Raw genomic sequence first — 12,794 nt, 5'->3', positions numbered from 1 at the left:
TGAGCCCAATTCCAACCAGAATAAGAGCCATTTAAAGCCTAGTATTTATGTCACATGATACCACATATCGTACATATAAGGTGAGGGTTCTCAGTCAACAAGATTGCGTCATTTTCAGCTCAGTTTCAAATTTTGTCACAATTTCACAAACATTTTATGTGCACTAGGCTACAATTGCAATTTGGAAAACCAGTGTATCTTATGAAGAGGTTAGCGAAAGCTGTACCAGAGTGCGAATGAATCTCAAATTTTGACAAACACAACATTTCTAATTTGTGTCCCATCTATCCAATTCTCCATAAAATACTGCTAACTGATTTCCACATTTCAACTGATATTAGTTATCAGTTTGGCATTTTAATGATTTTCCCTTACATTCAATCCTCATACCATTATCCTTCTTCAAAAGGAAAAGTATCAAACAAGTGAAGTTACATGTTATCAAAATGTAATTTACAGCAATCCCTAAAATATTTTTGTCTCATGGAAGCATCAAAAATATTTACAAGAATTTCCACTGTAATATGTCACTATTTACATCAATCTGTAATCACTTGTACTCATAAATGATTTTATAATATTTTATTGGCATATACACAGTTTTTACAACAGAAAATTATTGAACTATTTCAACTTCAGTGATGGCCATGGGTCTCAGGGAGATCTGGAACACTTTCACCCGTTTCCAGAATGGTGTCACCCTTAACACAAAAACAAGGACAAACAATTCAGAAATACTCCTTTTCCTGACTTAGACATCTCATAGAACAGCTATTGTCAGAGCACCGCAGGACTGTGGCCTGTTTGCATGTAATCAGACTGTGGGACAATCAGATATTACTATAGCTGGCAAATCAAGCCAATATGCAGCTGTATGTACAAACAACTAATAAATTAGTCATACTTACAGGGAACAGCTTGGGTTTCAATTCCACAATGCCATATGGCCTTTGCTGTAGGGGACAATGACATTATTTAGTACGCTGACACCTGCATGCATTGAGTATATAATGCATGTAGTGATGTATGGTACCCTTGTTTGTCAAATGCAACAGAGAATGAAAGAACATGGATTAAAGTCATTGCTGCACGTCCGTCATTCTAACGTAGTCCTGCTTTCTTTGGAAGTTACGCTACTCTTATGCTACCTAAAGAATTAAATAAAACTTTAGATAGTTAAACATGTAGGTTATTATACAGGAACGTACATCCACAAGTACCTTAAAGAAAAGCTCATAGAGGAAATACACAACAATAAAACTGTTGGTCGAACTCTATTGCACATAACTTGGAGACAGGAGTCCTACAATTCTTTTCACACATCTATTTTCTGTTTACTAGTATCACAAATAATGTAAAACATTTCTTGTTGACTTACAGCAATATGGTATTTCACACAGTAGTGAACAATCCAAGCCGGTATCAACAGCCGTGTTAATGTGAAAACTCCACCCGTGTACGCTTTGTAGGTCTGCAAGAAGATGCACATAAGAGACAGGTTATCATATATAGAAGAAGACTACATAATGAATCATTGTTTATTCTGACTGCTCCAAACAGACCATGCATACGTCAACACAGGCTGGTGCTTGCTCTCTAACTTTGAGTAGGTCAAGAGTTTATGCATGTAAAATATTCAGCTGTAAAATACTCACAGATAGTGTGTTTGTACTCCATTTCATAACAAAGTCATTTGCCCTCATCAAGGCTGCAGCTATTTTTCTAATGCCCTTGTAGGCATTTATTTTGCCCTATGTAACCATATATAGTCACTTTATTGTCAAATGATACATGTTGTGCAATAAGCACATGTTATTATTTTAATAAACAAGCCTGTCATGTTAAGAGAGAAGTAGCTAACGTTTTATACGTTAGCTCTTCGTTAGCTAACATTTTATAAGTTAGCTTAAGCTGTAGTCATACTATGTAAACCTTCAGTTTGTTTACTGATAGTTTGCGTATGTTCAGTTATCATTGGTGGTTGTTTTGCTAGCTAGCTAGAGTTAGCTGTGTACTGGGACTCACGTAAAGTCTCCACAGGCTCTTGGGCTCCAGAAAGCCAGCCCAGAACTTAGCGACGCCGCCGAGAGGCTTCGCTTGTATTACGGGCTCCCTCGGGCTGAGCTCCTGGTCCTTCAGCCACTTTCTCCGGAGCGTGGTGATCTGCTCGACACGGAGCTTCTCGTCTGGTGTGTACCCAGACATTGTTCTTTCTTCTGGATATTCAACCTCAGAAGACCTACAATGACACCATGGAGGGCACTTCCCTTTGCTGGCAAATGAAGAAGAAGAAGAGACGGAAATGACGCAAAAGTTGGACAGTACGACAAAATGTTAGTGCGCCACCTACTGGCCCGGAGGAACACATCCGACACGGTGCATATTTTCTTCTTTTCTTTTCTTTTTGTATTTGCAATGCAACAAAACCTTATTTTGAGAGCGACAGAAAAAATGCAGTATGCAAAGAGTGTTCACAACTTGTCTAACATTACCTTGGTTCAGTCCATAGGTTCAGTCCGTTGGTTCATGACTATAGGCTATTCATAACATACATTATTTTTACAGATGTGAGTCACACATCAGTGATCAGCATAATGACAAGTTGCATTAATAACCTTTTATCAACAATGTAATATTTTTGGTGTTCATGCCCAGTTTTAGCCACTAGATGGTGAAAAACACAAGGATGATAAGAAACGTGTACATGTTTTATGAGCAACAGGGCCTCTAAAGGCACACCACCAATTTTAGATGCCTTGGTTAGTACTCCACTGCCTTTGAAAACAGTTCTGTCATTTATTCTGTGTTTCTGAAGGAGGTTTGTCAAGTGTGAGATTATAATCTCTTGATGATGTCATGGTGGTATCATCTTGAACCACAGGGCCTAACAGTAAGGCTATCTCTTCCTCTTCTTATGAGAATCGGGTGTCAGGATAGATGTCGCATGCTGTAGGCTACAAATTGTAAAGTCCCTTGGGGCAAATTTTTGGAAAATTGACATGACTTTATGTAATGTAAATCCCCCCCCCCCCCCCCCCCCCCCCCCAAAAAAAATGTGGTAAAACTATGCTGTGGCTGAACATCTTTCTAGTATTAGTGTGCCATGGTTTTAATGCATGCAGTTCTTGTTTATTAAACTGCGGAGAGCAGTGGACTTTGCAGATCATTGGCATCTGCAAACGGGGCAGTCGGCGTGTGTGTTACCTGGGCAAGGTATTGTCATAAAATGACATCTTTAATTTGACTTTATTTAAAACCTCACCATGACCTCACCAGTGACATCACAGACCATGTCTCCATTCATTTGAGACAATTGTGTTAATTCAAAAAATGTATTTGTTTGTCATTCAGGGGCTGTATTTCTATGGGTTCTGTGCCAATTTAAAGCAAGGAATACTTGTTTATTGATGATTTGACATGGTCAAATGTTGGATGTCATGGCTCCTATTTCTAATCACACACGAGTTTCAGTACCTTTAACCATGGGACCATGCTGCATGTTGATTCTGTACCTTAAATTAAAGTGGATTTACTGAGAAAACATGTTTAATATACAGATTATCAATTCTTCATGAAGGCAATGACACTCCGGTACAGTAGGTGGTGACACGCACCTCTCACGCTGGTGTGTTGCCCGCTATTGAACAAGGAAGAAACGGTCCTACGCATCTCTGGTCCGGAGTCCTGAGTCCGATCCTGTTGTGTCTGTCACATGGAGGATAATGCACGTAATCAGTTAACGTTGTGCAATCAGGCACTCTGCTGATATTTATTAGCCTAATTTTTCAGTAGCAATGACTTCAGGTAAGATGTCTCTCGTTTCCTCACAAGGTTAGCCAGGAGCTTGTTACAAAAGCTCAACTTAATTAACCTCGGTGGAGCTCTTGTTGTTAAGCCAGCTGTCAAGATCTCAACACAGTCACGATTGAGCTGTAAAATAACTAATATGCCGACTGTCACATCTGTTTTAGAAGCTAGCTTGCTGTTAGCCATCCAAGGAGCTCACCTCATAGACAGTCTATGGAGCTAACTTGTTAGCAGTAGCATTAGCCATCGAGCTAAGAACAAGTCCTTACCTCAGCTGCTGTATAGCGCGATGTAAAGCCATAAGTCAAGGTGACATGTGTACAGATTGCGTAAGTAACGGTGACTTTATTCAGACACCACTTGTGTCAGTTATTGTTAGCTGTTAAAAGCGCTAAGGACGTGTTATGTTATGCTGTAGTTTGGCAAAAAGGATATTTGAACTCAAACATAAAAACAGATCCTCCCCACAGTTAATTAGGAAGACTCGTATGATACGTAAGAAGCAATTGCATTGTGCAGTTAAGAAAAGACAAGGAAATATAGTTATTGTGTACAGGCAGGTATGGAAGTGGAAGTATGTAAACAACAATGCAAAACAAGCTGTGTACAGTATATAGGTGGTATGGTTGGTGCTGTATAGTTCTTGCTGGATTGTATTTGGTGTGACACGAATGTTGGAATAATTGTGACCTAATATACCAAGAAATACTGATAAGATAGCTCTACCACAGTACAACTGTATCATCGTCATCAAAACAATATCCCTTCACTGTCAAGTACAGTTGTTGGACAACAAAGTTATGTACATGTTATCACACAATGTGAAAATAAAACCGTATTTATAATCTGTAAGTACCTTTGTATTTAACGCTCACTGATGGTTGATAGATTCGGTAAAGTTCTTTCTCTTCTCCTTCACAGGACTGTGGCAGATTTTGGATGGAGTCAGCACCCGAGTTTTCATTGTCTTATGAAGTTGCAGCCAGGTCACTCAGGGTTCGAAATTCAAGCCATCAGTGAGTGAAGAATGGTCAAGTATTTCAGTAATACCATAGACATCAGGAGTACTTGGGACCATGTCGTCTCTGCTTTTTGGCAGAGGTATCCGAACCCATTCAGGTAATAACTTCATTCTCAGTGTTTTATCAGAGAGGCTCATTGTAAAGTCACAGCCTTTCAGTGATCGTATTTTACAATTAAATGAATAAGCCACAATCATATTTGCAACTTTGTATATATATGAGTGACCAGGAAAAAGGGCAAAACAAGACGACGTTGTGAACCTGTATTTGTTTTTAGTCTCTGCTTTTAATGTGATATTTCACCAGCTACAGAACATTTGCAACCAACTTCATCATGAATGTAATGAGAAGTGTTTACGTTCTCAGATCAGTATTGATGAATTAGAAAACTCAACTCAGTGGAGGACCTTTTGAGATGTCGTGAAGAGTGTTGTTGTTGTTGTTGTTGTGCAGGAATATTGTTGTCATAATGAGTTATTAGGATGAAGAGGAGTGTATTGTTGAACCCTACTATATAATTAAGGTGAACCTTATGTGCATTGCTTTGCATTTACACACCTACGACTAAAAAGAGCCCTCAGTCATGATAAAGATAGAGAACAACACCTTCAGAGATCTTTGCTGTATGGTAGCTCACAAACATCAGTGACCTTTTGTGCATTAAAAGAAAACAAACATACACATTCTCTTTTCATTTAGTGTTTAAAAGTGGACCCCTTGTTTAAATAACGGAAATTAGAACCTGAAAGTGAAAGGATAGGTTCACACCCGTATGTACATGGACACGGTTGACACAGTTTTTGTTTGCGGGGATCATTCCTTATATTCATACTGGCCATCAAGAGATCTCTTTCTGACATGCGTCCAGTGGACACAATGGGTGACAAAATCCATATTACGAATATAGTGCAAACTTGAACTGTGGGTTGGTCAAATCTATTGAGTATCCTTCGTCTCATTGCTTTGTTTTTATATCAGCACCCATGTTCTCACAGAGGATGTTGTGTACCGGGAGGTGACTGCGGACCACCGGCTTCTCTCCAGACGCCTCCTGATGAAGACCAATCGGCTGCCTCGATGGGCGGAGCGTGTCTTCCCCGGCGGCATGTCTCGCTCTGTGTACATCATCGAGGACTCCATCGTGGACCCGGTCAACAGGACTCTGACCACCTACACCTGGAACCTCAACCACACAACTCTCATGGTGAGGTGTCTGACTCTGTGGTTTGTTCCTTTTTAGTGCAACATTCCTCAGAAGTCTTTGAGAAATACAAGCATGGTTATATGTGTCAAGCTGGTTAACAAAGTGGAGCAATTAGCTGCTCATATGATTTTTTTTTTTACCTCAGAAGGTGGTGGAGAGTAAGCTAGAAGAGAGTGAAAGCTGCTCATAAACACGACTCCAAATGAAGTATAGTGTTGCTTTGAATGGCGGGATGTGAAGATAAGCGGCAGTTTGAGAACAAGTTTGTTATTTCAACATAAAAGGTGATGATATATCAGAGTTGTGTTCACAACTGCCCCCAAGTGGCCAAAAGATAATGGCTTCGCCGATCTCTAGTGGCTCATGTTATCACATTGCTTCAGTGATATAGGAAAGTACTGACATCACTGTTAGATGTCATTACAGGTGCAGTATTGCATACCTCTTACCACACTCACACAACAGTCAAAAATATCTTGTTGTTGACACTGTAAACTCTGTTGGCAGAGCAGAAAAGACTGAACTCTGTGTCACGACTGCACAGTGCAGTCCTGTGTTGCTGCTTTCTCCAGGAGGGAGGAGGAAATATTAATTCAACCAGCCTGATCTTCAAAGGAGGCGAGCGTTTGAGCGCAGTTCAGATGTATTAATCTAGCAGGGAAGAGGGACCTTGACATGACTTGTACATTATGCAGCTTTAGGGTGTGCTACTTTCACACTCTCACCGCTGTACACTACACACTAATGCAGGAGGGAGTTAATCTACCACAACGTGACGTTAAGCTAAATGGTCGTAATCAAAGAAATTGTCTGATCAAAGCGTTCAGATCAAACTGCGAAATTCCCCAAATTTTCCCACCCTGTAATTCGTTGTACTTGTATGTTTGATATATTATGAGTTAAAAATGTACTCTCATTAAATCTAACAGAGGCTTGCAACTTGTGTTGTCCACACAATATAAAGTGGCGAAGATCATGCAGGAAAAGTGGATTCATTTGTTTCCAGCATGTGTTTTCATTATGAATCAGCTCTTAAGTATGTCGAAACTCTGCATTACAAACATGTATTCAGTTCTTCCACTTCTGTTCCTGACGGCGTGCGTCCTGCGTGACAAATTGAAACGGTTACACAGCTTTGTCCTTTACGTCATTCGCTGTCCCTTTTCTCTTCCCCCCCACCCCCCCCATGTCAGTCAGTTGAAGAGCGTTGTGTTTTCCAAGACTCAGTGGAGCAGCCAGCCACCACCCTGCTGAAACGAGAGGCGTGGATATCCTCAAATGTTTATGGCCTCTCCAGGCCTATTCAGGTACTTTTACCCTCTTTGTGCAGTTAGTAGTTACCCATGCTTTAATCAACTGTTAAAGTAGTCTGACTGTAATGTACATTTTCATCCTATTCTTAGTTATTTTCTTTAAAAAAAAGCCATTATGTTCTGTACATAAATCAGATATAAATTGATCAGTTTAATAGTAGCAAAGGACACTTCGACTTATTGACAATCATCGGCTACTTTTATCCATCCGATAGTGTAGAAATAGACGTGTTTATGCTTTAGTTTAAGTACGTACATTTGTTTTTAGCCTAGAGGGTAACATACAAAATCCAATTTTGAAGGCCGTAGTTTGATTTGTAGGCCATAGCATGGGCATCAGAGGACAAATGCCAAAATATAGAAGTGGGAGAGGTGAAAACTGTGCCAAAAATATGTCAACCAATAATTGTTGTTATTAGATGTGGAAGATGCCAGACTTTGATATCCCCAGAGAAAAGGAGAGAGAGAGAGAGAGAGAGAGAGAGAGAGGACTGTTGGCTTAGTGTTGTTTTTTTTCACATGTAAAGTCATTTCCTCTTCTGTCTTTTCCCAGGAGTTCGGATTGGCCCGCTTCAAGAGCAATCAGGTGAAGTCCATGAAAGGGCTGGAACACGCACTGTCCAACTTACAGGGTACGTACACTTCCCCACTAACGGGAGAAAAGTGCACGGGAAAGACAAGAGGGAGACTTATTTTTAACTGTTGCTATTTGTGGAGAGGAGAAACTCTTATGAGAAGTAGGGCTTCCTCTCCTCAAAACGTTAGAATGCGACACTTTTTATGCAATTGTTTTGACTTATTTATGGTTTGATTTATCTCTGCTTTCATGGTGAAAGTAAAAACTGGAGTGGCATTCAAATGCTAACATTTACCCTGACCTAAGTTTGAAGCAGTAGCTACTCTGGCATTGCCTATAGAACATGCACACTCCTACACGTAGAAACAGGTTAGCTTAAAGGTCCCTGTTTTTAAAACACCATGTGACTGCAGAGGGATGTGAGACAAACAGCTTGGACTTCTGTATTTAGACTCAGACCAAAACAATTTAGGCAGTCAGTGTTGCCGAAACAAAAAAAACTGTGGACTAGGCCATATGAGAGGCACGTGAAAGACATCAATAACCTGATTACATCAACATGAACAAAACCTCAGGCTAACTACAGGTGCAGTCTGTCAAATATGGGTCTTCAGAAGCAAATAGTGGCAGCTGTCGAAGACTACAGTCCCTGCAAAGATCTGTGTCCTTCATCACAACTACGGCTGAAATGAATGATATTCTTTTCATTATTGATTAGTTGTTTACAGAAATGTCTCTTAAATCTACCAACGCCTAAGTTGACACATTAAAATTCCTTGTTTTGTCCAACCAAGAGTCCAAAACAAAATTTAGGTTGATATAAAATAGCAGGAAGAGCCATATTTTTGGTATTCTTGGTTGAATTCAGCTATAATCACAACCCTTAATTGTTCCTGAACAAATCCTTTATACATCATCAGACCCTGAAAAACTAAAAAAAATTGTATTTGTTTGGCTGACTTGACTTTTATAGACTTTATTAAGAAGGCAAATGCAAATAAAAACATTTAAGTTCGAAAACTAGAAGCTGTTAGATGAGAACGGTAGTGCCTCGTTTGGCAGTGGGCCCTGGCGAGTGAGGTTTCTGCCGCGCTACAATCTCTGTGTTGTGCTGATCCGGCGTACTGTTGTCTAAAGGGCCTTCTCCCATTGTTGTGATTCTGTCCCACTGCCCCTTTGTTGATGGCACTGCAGGGATTGGGATCAGGCTGAGCGTTGTGGTAAGTATGTTAGCAGGGGGCATCCATCTGACAACCCAGGCCATGCCCAGAGTTGTCACATGATGCCACATATGAGCCTCACACAGTAGACTTGTGTAGCTGAGGTAGTGCCTGTCTCCCCTTCGCGTGCTGTGTGTGCAGATGCACAACACGTTTTTGTCCTCAAAAGTCAGAAACTCAGAGTGACAGTGACTGAAAAGTTGATCTAGCGTCGGTGTAGAAGTAGATAGTGTATAGTTTAGTTGACCCTAATGTCATGAACTGAACTTTAAGATCTGTACTGTGGTGTTTGTTGTTTTACATTGTTTTAAATCACAATCTCCAGCTGAATTATATATATATTTTTAAAAATGGCAGCTACCAGTATGCTACATAAAGTTGTGCATTTGTCCTTCCATTGACATTAAACAAATCATATGTGAGACAGTAGAGGCAAACCTTTGTGACTTTGAAAGTAGTGTCAATTACTGCATTTTGCCATTGTATGGCAGTATAGTCAATAACATGTGCTGTAGAGCAGAGAGGACCCAGTGTTGTTGCTTCAAAAACCTAAAGTCATTATGTATTTTGGTTTTATACCGTTTATTTTCAACCATCCATTTTAAAACACTCCCCTCTGATTGGACAGAATAGAGTGTGGGAGGGACAGGAGGGGTGGGAGAGAGCAGTGTCGTGAGTGGGGTGGATTCATGTATTGTTGTGATTGCATGCAATGCGACCGGGACTGCGTGCCTCTGCTGTCACCTGATCTGGATGTCGAACTGGAGTTTGTGCTTTTTATTGTCTGCCTTTATGGACGAGATAGACTGTGGATGCAGTGCTCGTCTCATACGTCCAGCATTTTTCACAATTAGCTCTGCAGCCCTCTCCTGATCTCTTGCTGTGAATACATTCAGCTAATTAGCATCATGGCTGCTCTCATCAACTGCTATGAAGGCCCCAAGAAAGAGCTGATGCAAAACTATGAAATATGTTCACTCAAGTTCTCAGAGAAACCGGTGCTCAAATACAACTCGTGTTCATCCCCTCGGGTAAAACGTTTTTTTGGTGTGTGTGTGTTTTAGAATAACAAAGATATGGGAATATTGTTTCAATAAGTCTATTTAGAGACAATAATTAAAAGTCTGGAACTATCACCCCCATCCTTAAATACAAATACAAGCAGCCTTTGTATTTCTTATTCCGTGAGTTACTGCTGCGTCGCTGGCGGGCTTCCTCTGTGATCACAGAGTCGGCTTCTCCAGTTCATGTCATAGTTAATGTCAGCAGCACCCAGCTGTAGTCAGTTCTTCCTCATAATCAACACTCGTGGAGGTTAACACGGGCAAGAAGAAAGGTGTCGTCGCGTTTCAGTGAAATGAGGAGAACAGGGCAGAGTGAGCGGTGAATATCGCAACAAATGTCTTGAGTTTAACAAATGTCAGCTCTCACAGTTATCTTCAATTTAAATGTATGAGGTCCTGACGGCAACACAACGTATGTATTTTTTTGTCAGAATGATAAATATAGAAAATAAATTTGACAAACGTATTTATAGCACCCCCGTAAAATCAATTGGGGTTTTTTTAAACACTGTAATTAAGTGAATGAAAACCAGACCTGAGAAACCAGCTGAGATACCGCAGTGCTGCTTCTCTTGTTGTTGTTTTTTAGACATTTCCTTCAGAGGAAAATAAACACCTAAAACTCCCAAAAGACTTTGGGAGTGCTGCAATTTTTCTGATATTGTGAAAGTACCTGAGGGTGGATTTGAACTTTTAAAAAGTGCTTCCATTCAAGCAGCACATTCAGTTGTTTTTCCACTTTTAGCAGAGTTGGTGGGGCCTCTGCACCAGACTGTGTGACGCAGTCAGGGAATCGAATCATACTCAAGAAATCAACTCCTCTCCAGTGAGGACAAGAGAACATGTTGAAACCAGTTTGACAGCCTCAAGTGTAATCTGCTGCTAGTACGTCAACTCTCAATCTCAATTACATTAATAGTTATTGTAGTTAGATGTCAGATCACTCTCTAAGAATCATTCTCCCCTCGCAGTGTGCCCGGGACAAACGAGGTTAGACTCTACACAACCACCGTAATAATCTGACCAGCTTTCTTCATTCTTATATTTTTAACGTTCCTTCATACCAAAGTTCCAGCGTGTTTGTGTGCCGTCAGACACTATGAAATAGACGGAGTCGAGCGTATCTTGCATTCACAATGGTCCTTAATTAAGCCTTCAATGACTAAATATGTTTCAGACCCCACCACCGATGCAGCCTTTGAGAAATCCTCATTCTACTTTTCAACCTATCACTGTTTTCTAGCAGTAGTATGTTTCCCCATGTGGGCCTTCCTATGTAAATGTCCTGTCATGTCTGAACAACATTCATTTTAAAGTCACATACTGTATGTCGGCGTCACTTTAACGGCTCGATGAAGCCAGCAATGCTCCGTATTCCATGTCTGAAAAGGGGCTAAAGAAAACATATTGTCCTCATTCTGTCTTGTGTGTGTGTCTCTCTCTCACTCTCTCACACACACACACTCACTCACAGGAGAGACGCCCCAGCGGCTGCTCAGGGACTCGGTGAAGGGCGCATCGGAGAAGGCCAAGGAGACGGCTAAGAGCCTGGCTTCAGCTGCTGCTGGCCCACAGAAACCCCAGCAGTACGTGTGAGAGGAGGATGTAACGGTGACATGCACTCAACACGATGCCTTTCGATCATCGAGATCATCTTGACTGGACTGACGTTTTCTGGGATCTCGCTGATCGCTGGTCGTCCTCCGGGGGTTTTTCTGTCGTGTAAAGCAGCTTCTCTTCTCTACGGGTTGGACTTTTGTCTCTTTCTTTCACGACTCTCAGCTTTCAGTCCTCGTTGGATATCAGGTGCTGAGCCTTTTGTCTGAAACATATTGCCTTTGTGGAAAAGTAACTACGTCGGATATAAATGCACATTTTCATATTTTGCCAAATATGTTATTTATTTATTTATTTAGCATACTTATCTAAACATAGCGCAAAAAGCAAGGAAATGTCTGTTTGGTAGATTATTTCTTTGTTGTAACGATGCTTCCTCATTCGACCAAATCATAATACTGTGAAGTTTTATTTCATCTTGAAAAAGGAAGAACAAGGAGTATGAATATATATACTGTATGCATAAACAGTATAACTATACTGCTATACTGTTATTGTCGTCTTACATTCAATATCTTAATGCTTTCTTCCTTGTTTGATATTTTTTCCACTTTCAAACAGATCATCATTCAGTGTGTGGTACTGTTGTCGTCACACAATGCATTCTGTCATGTTGCGCACATTAATAAAAACTTTTGTATAAATGCTACTGGTTCGTCACCGCCAGAATGACCTGTACTGAAGCTTTGATAATCAAAAGTGATGTTTTTTGGGGGGGGAAAGTCCGATTGAGCAAAGTTTTCACATCTCTGTGCTCCGATTTACTCTGTACCTGTATGACCATGTGACTGAGGTGCGTTAGTGAACATGTTTTTAGATTAGATTGTTTCGACTGTTGATTTGAAGCTCGAGTAGCGATAAAGATGATATATTATTGTAAAGATTTGAGTCATTGCATCCCTTCTTAGATGGATTCTTCTGCTCCAACAAGACTTCCGAGTTAGCATAAAGCATTTGTGATATCGTTTAT

At 40.5% G+C, this 12,794-nt stretch overlaps 2 protein-coding genes across 5 annotated transcripts; one reads left to right on the top strand and one right to left on the bottom strand.

Moving 5' to 3' along the window:
- Window positions 1-567: 567 nt before the first annotated feature.
- On the bottom strand, window positions 568-2,294 carry ndufb6 (NADH:ubiquinone oxidoreductase subunit B). Its single transcript, XM_076091908.1, has 4 exons — window positions 2,026-2,294; window positions 1,379-1,471; window positions 909-953; window positions 568-701 (listed from the first exon to the last, which is right to left on the bottom strand). Exons 1-4 carry the CDS (start codon window positions 2,203-2,205, stop codon window positions 636-638), a joined length of 384 nt encoding a protein of 127 aa, XP_075948023.1. The 5' UTR covers window positions 2,206-2,294; the 3' UTR covers window positions 568-635.
- A 1,346-nt stretch (window positions 2,295-3,640) lies between these two features.
- LOC142949581 (PRELI domain-containing protein 1, mitochondrial-like) lies at window positions 3,641-12,705 on the top strand. 4 transcript variants are annotated; one of them, XM_076091305.1, is made up of 6 exons: window positions 3,641-3,804; window positions 4,729-4,823; window positions 5,825-6,033; window positions 7,227-7,340; window positions 7,900-7,978; window positions 11,682-12,705. In XM_076091305.1, exons 2-6 carry the CDS (start codon window positions 4,778-4,780, stop codon window positions 11,801-11,803), a joined length of 570 nt encoding a protein of 189 aa, XP_075947420.1. In that variant the 5' UTR covers window positions 3,641-3,804; window positions 4,729-4,777; the 3' UTR covers window positions 11,804-12,705. The 4 variants fall into 4 exon arrangements, with proteins under 4 accessions (XP_075947420.1, XP_075947419.1, XP_075947418.1 ...); XM_076091304.1 differs by having other exon boundaries at window positions 5,808-6,033; XM_076091303.1 differs by having other exon boundaries at window positions 4,729-4,926; window positions 5,808-6,033.
- The last annotated feature ends 89 nt before the right edge of the window (window positions 12,706-12,794 follow it).

This window comes from Anarhichas minor, unplaced genomic scaffold (genome assembly GCF_050575085.1).
Source record: "Anarhichas minor isolate MPS153535 unplaced genomic scaffold, ASM5057508v1 ptg000014l, whole genome shotgun sequence".
Lineage (NCBI taxonomy): Eukaryota > Metazoa > Chordata > Actinopteri > Perciformes > Anarhichadidae > Anarhichas > Anarhichas minor.
The sequence above is the reverse complement of the archived record's forward strand: the minus strand, read 5'-3'. Positions and strand labels throughout refer to the sequence as shown.

Coding starts and splice junctions, on each gene's coding strand:
- ndufb6 (XM_076091908.1), bottom strand. CDS start 2,205: ATGTCTGGGTACACACCAGACGAGAAGCTCCGTGTCGAGCAGATCACC. Junction 1,472..2,025: donor AGAGCCTGTGGAGACTTTAC/GTGAGTCCCAGT, acceptor ATCTTCTTGCAG/ACCTACAAAGCGTACACGGG. Junction 954..1,378: donor GTGTGAAATACCATATTGCT/GTAAGTCAACAA, acceptor TGTCCCCTACAG/CAAAGGCCATATGGCATTGT.
- LOC142949581 (XM_076091303.1), top strand. CDS start 4,835: ATGGTCAAGTATTTCAGTAATACCATAGACATCAGGAGTACTTGGGAC. Junction 4,927..5,807: donor AGGTATCCGAACCCATTCAG/GTAATAACTTCA, acceptor TTTTTATATCAG/CACCCATGTTCTCACAGAGG. Junction 6,034..7,226: donor TCAACCACACAACTCTCATG/GTGAGGTGTCTG, acceptor CCCCCATGTCAG/TCAGTTGAAGAGCGTTGTGT.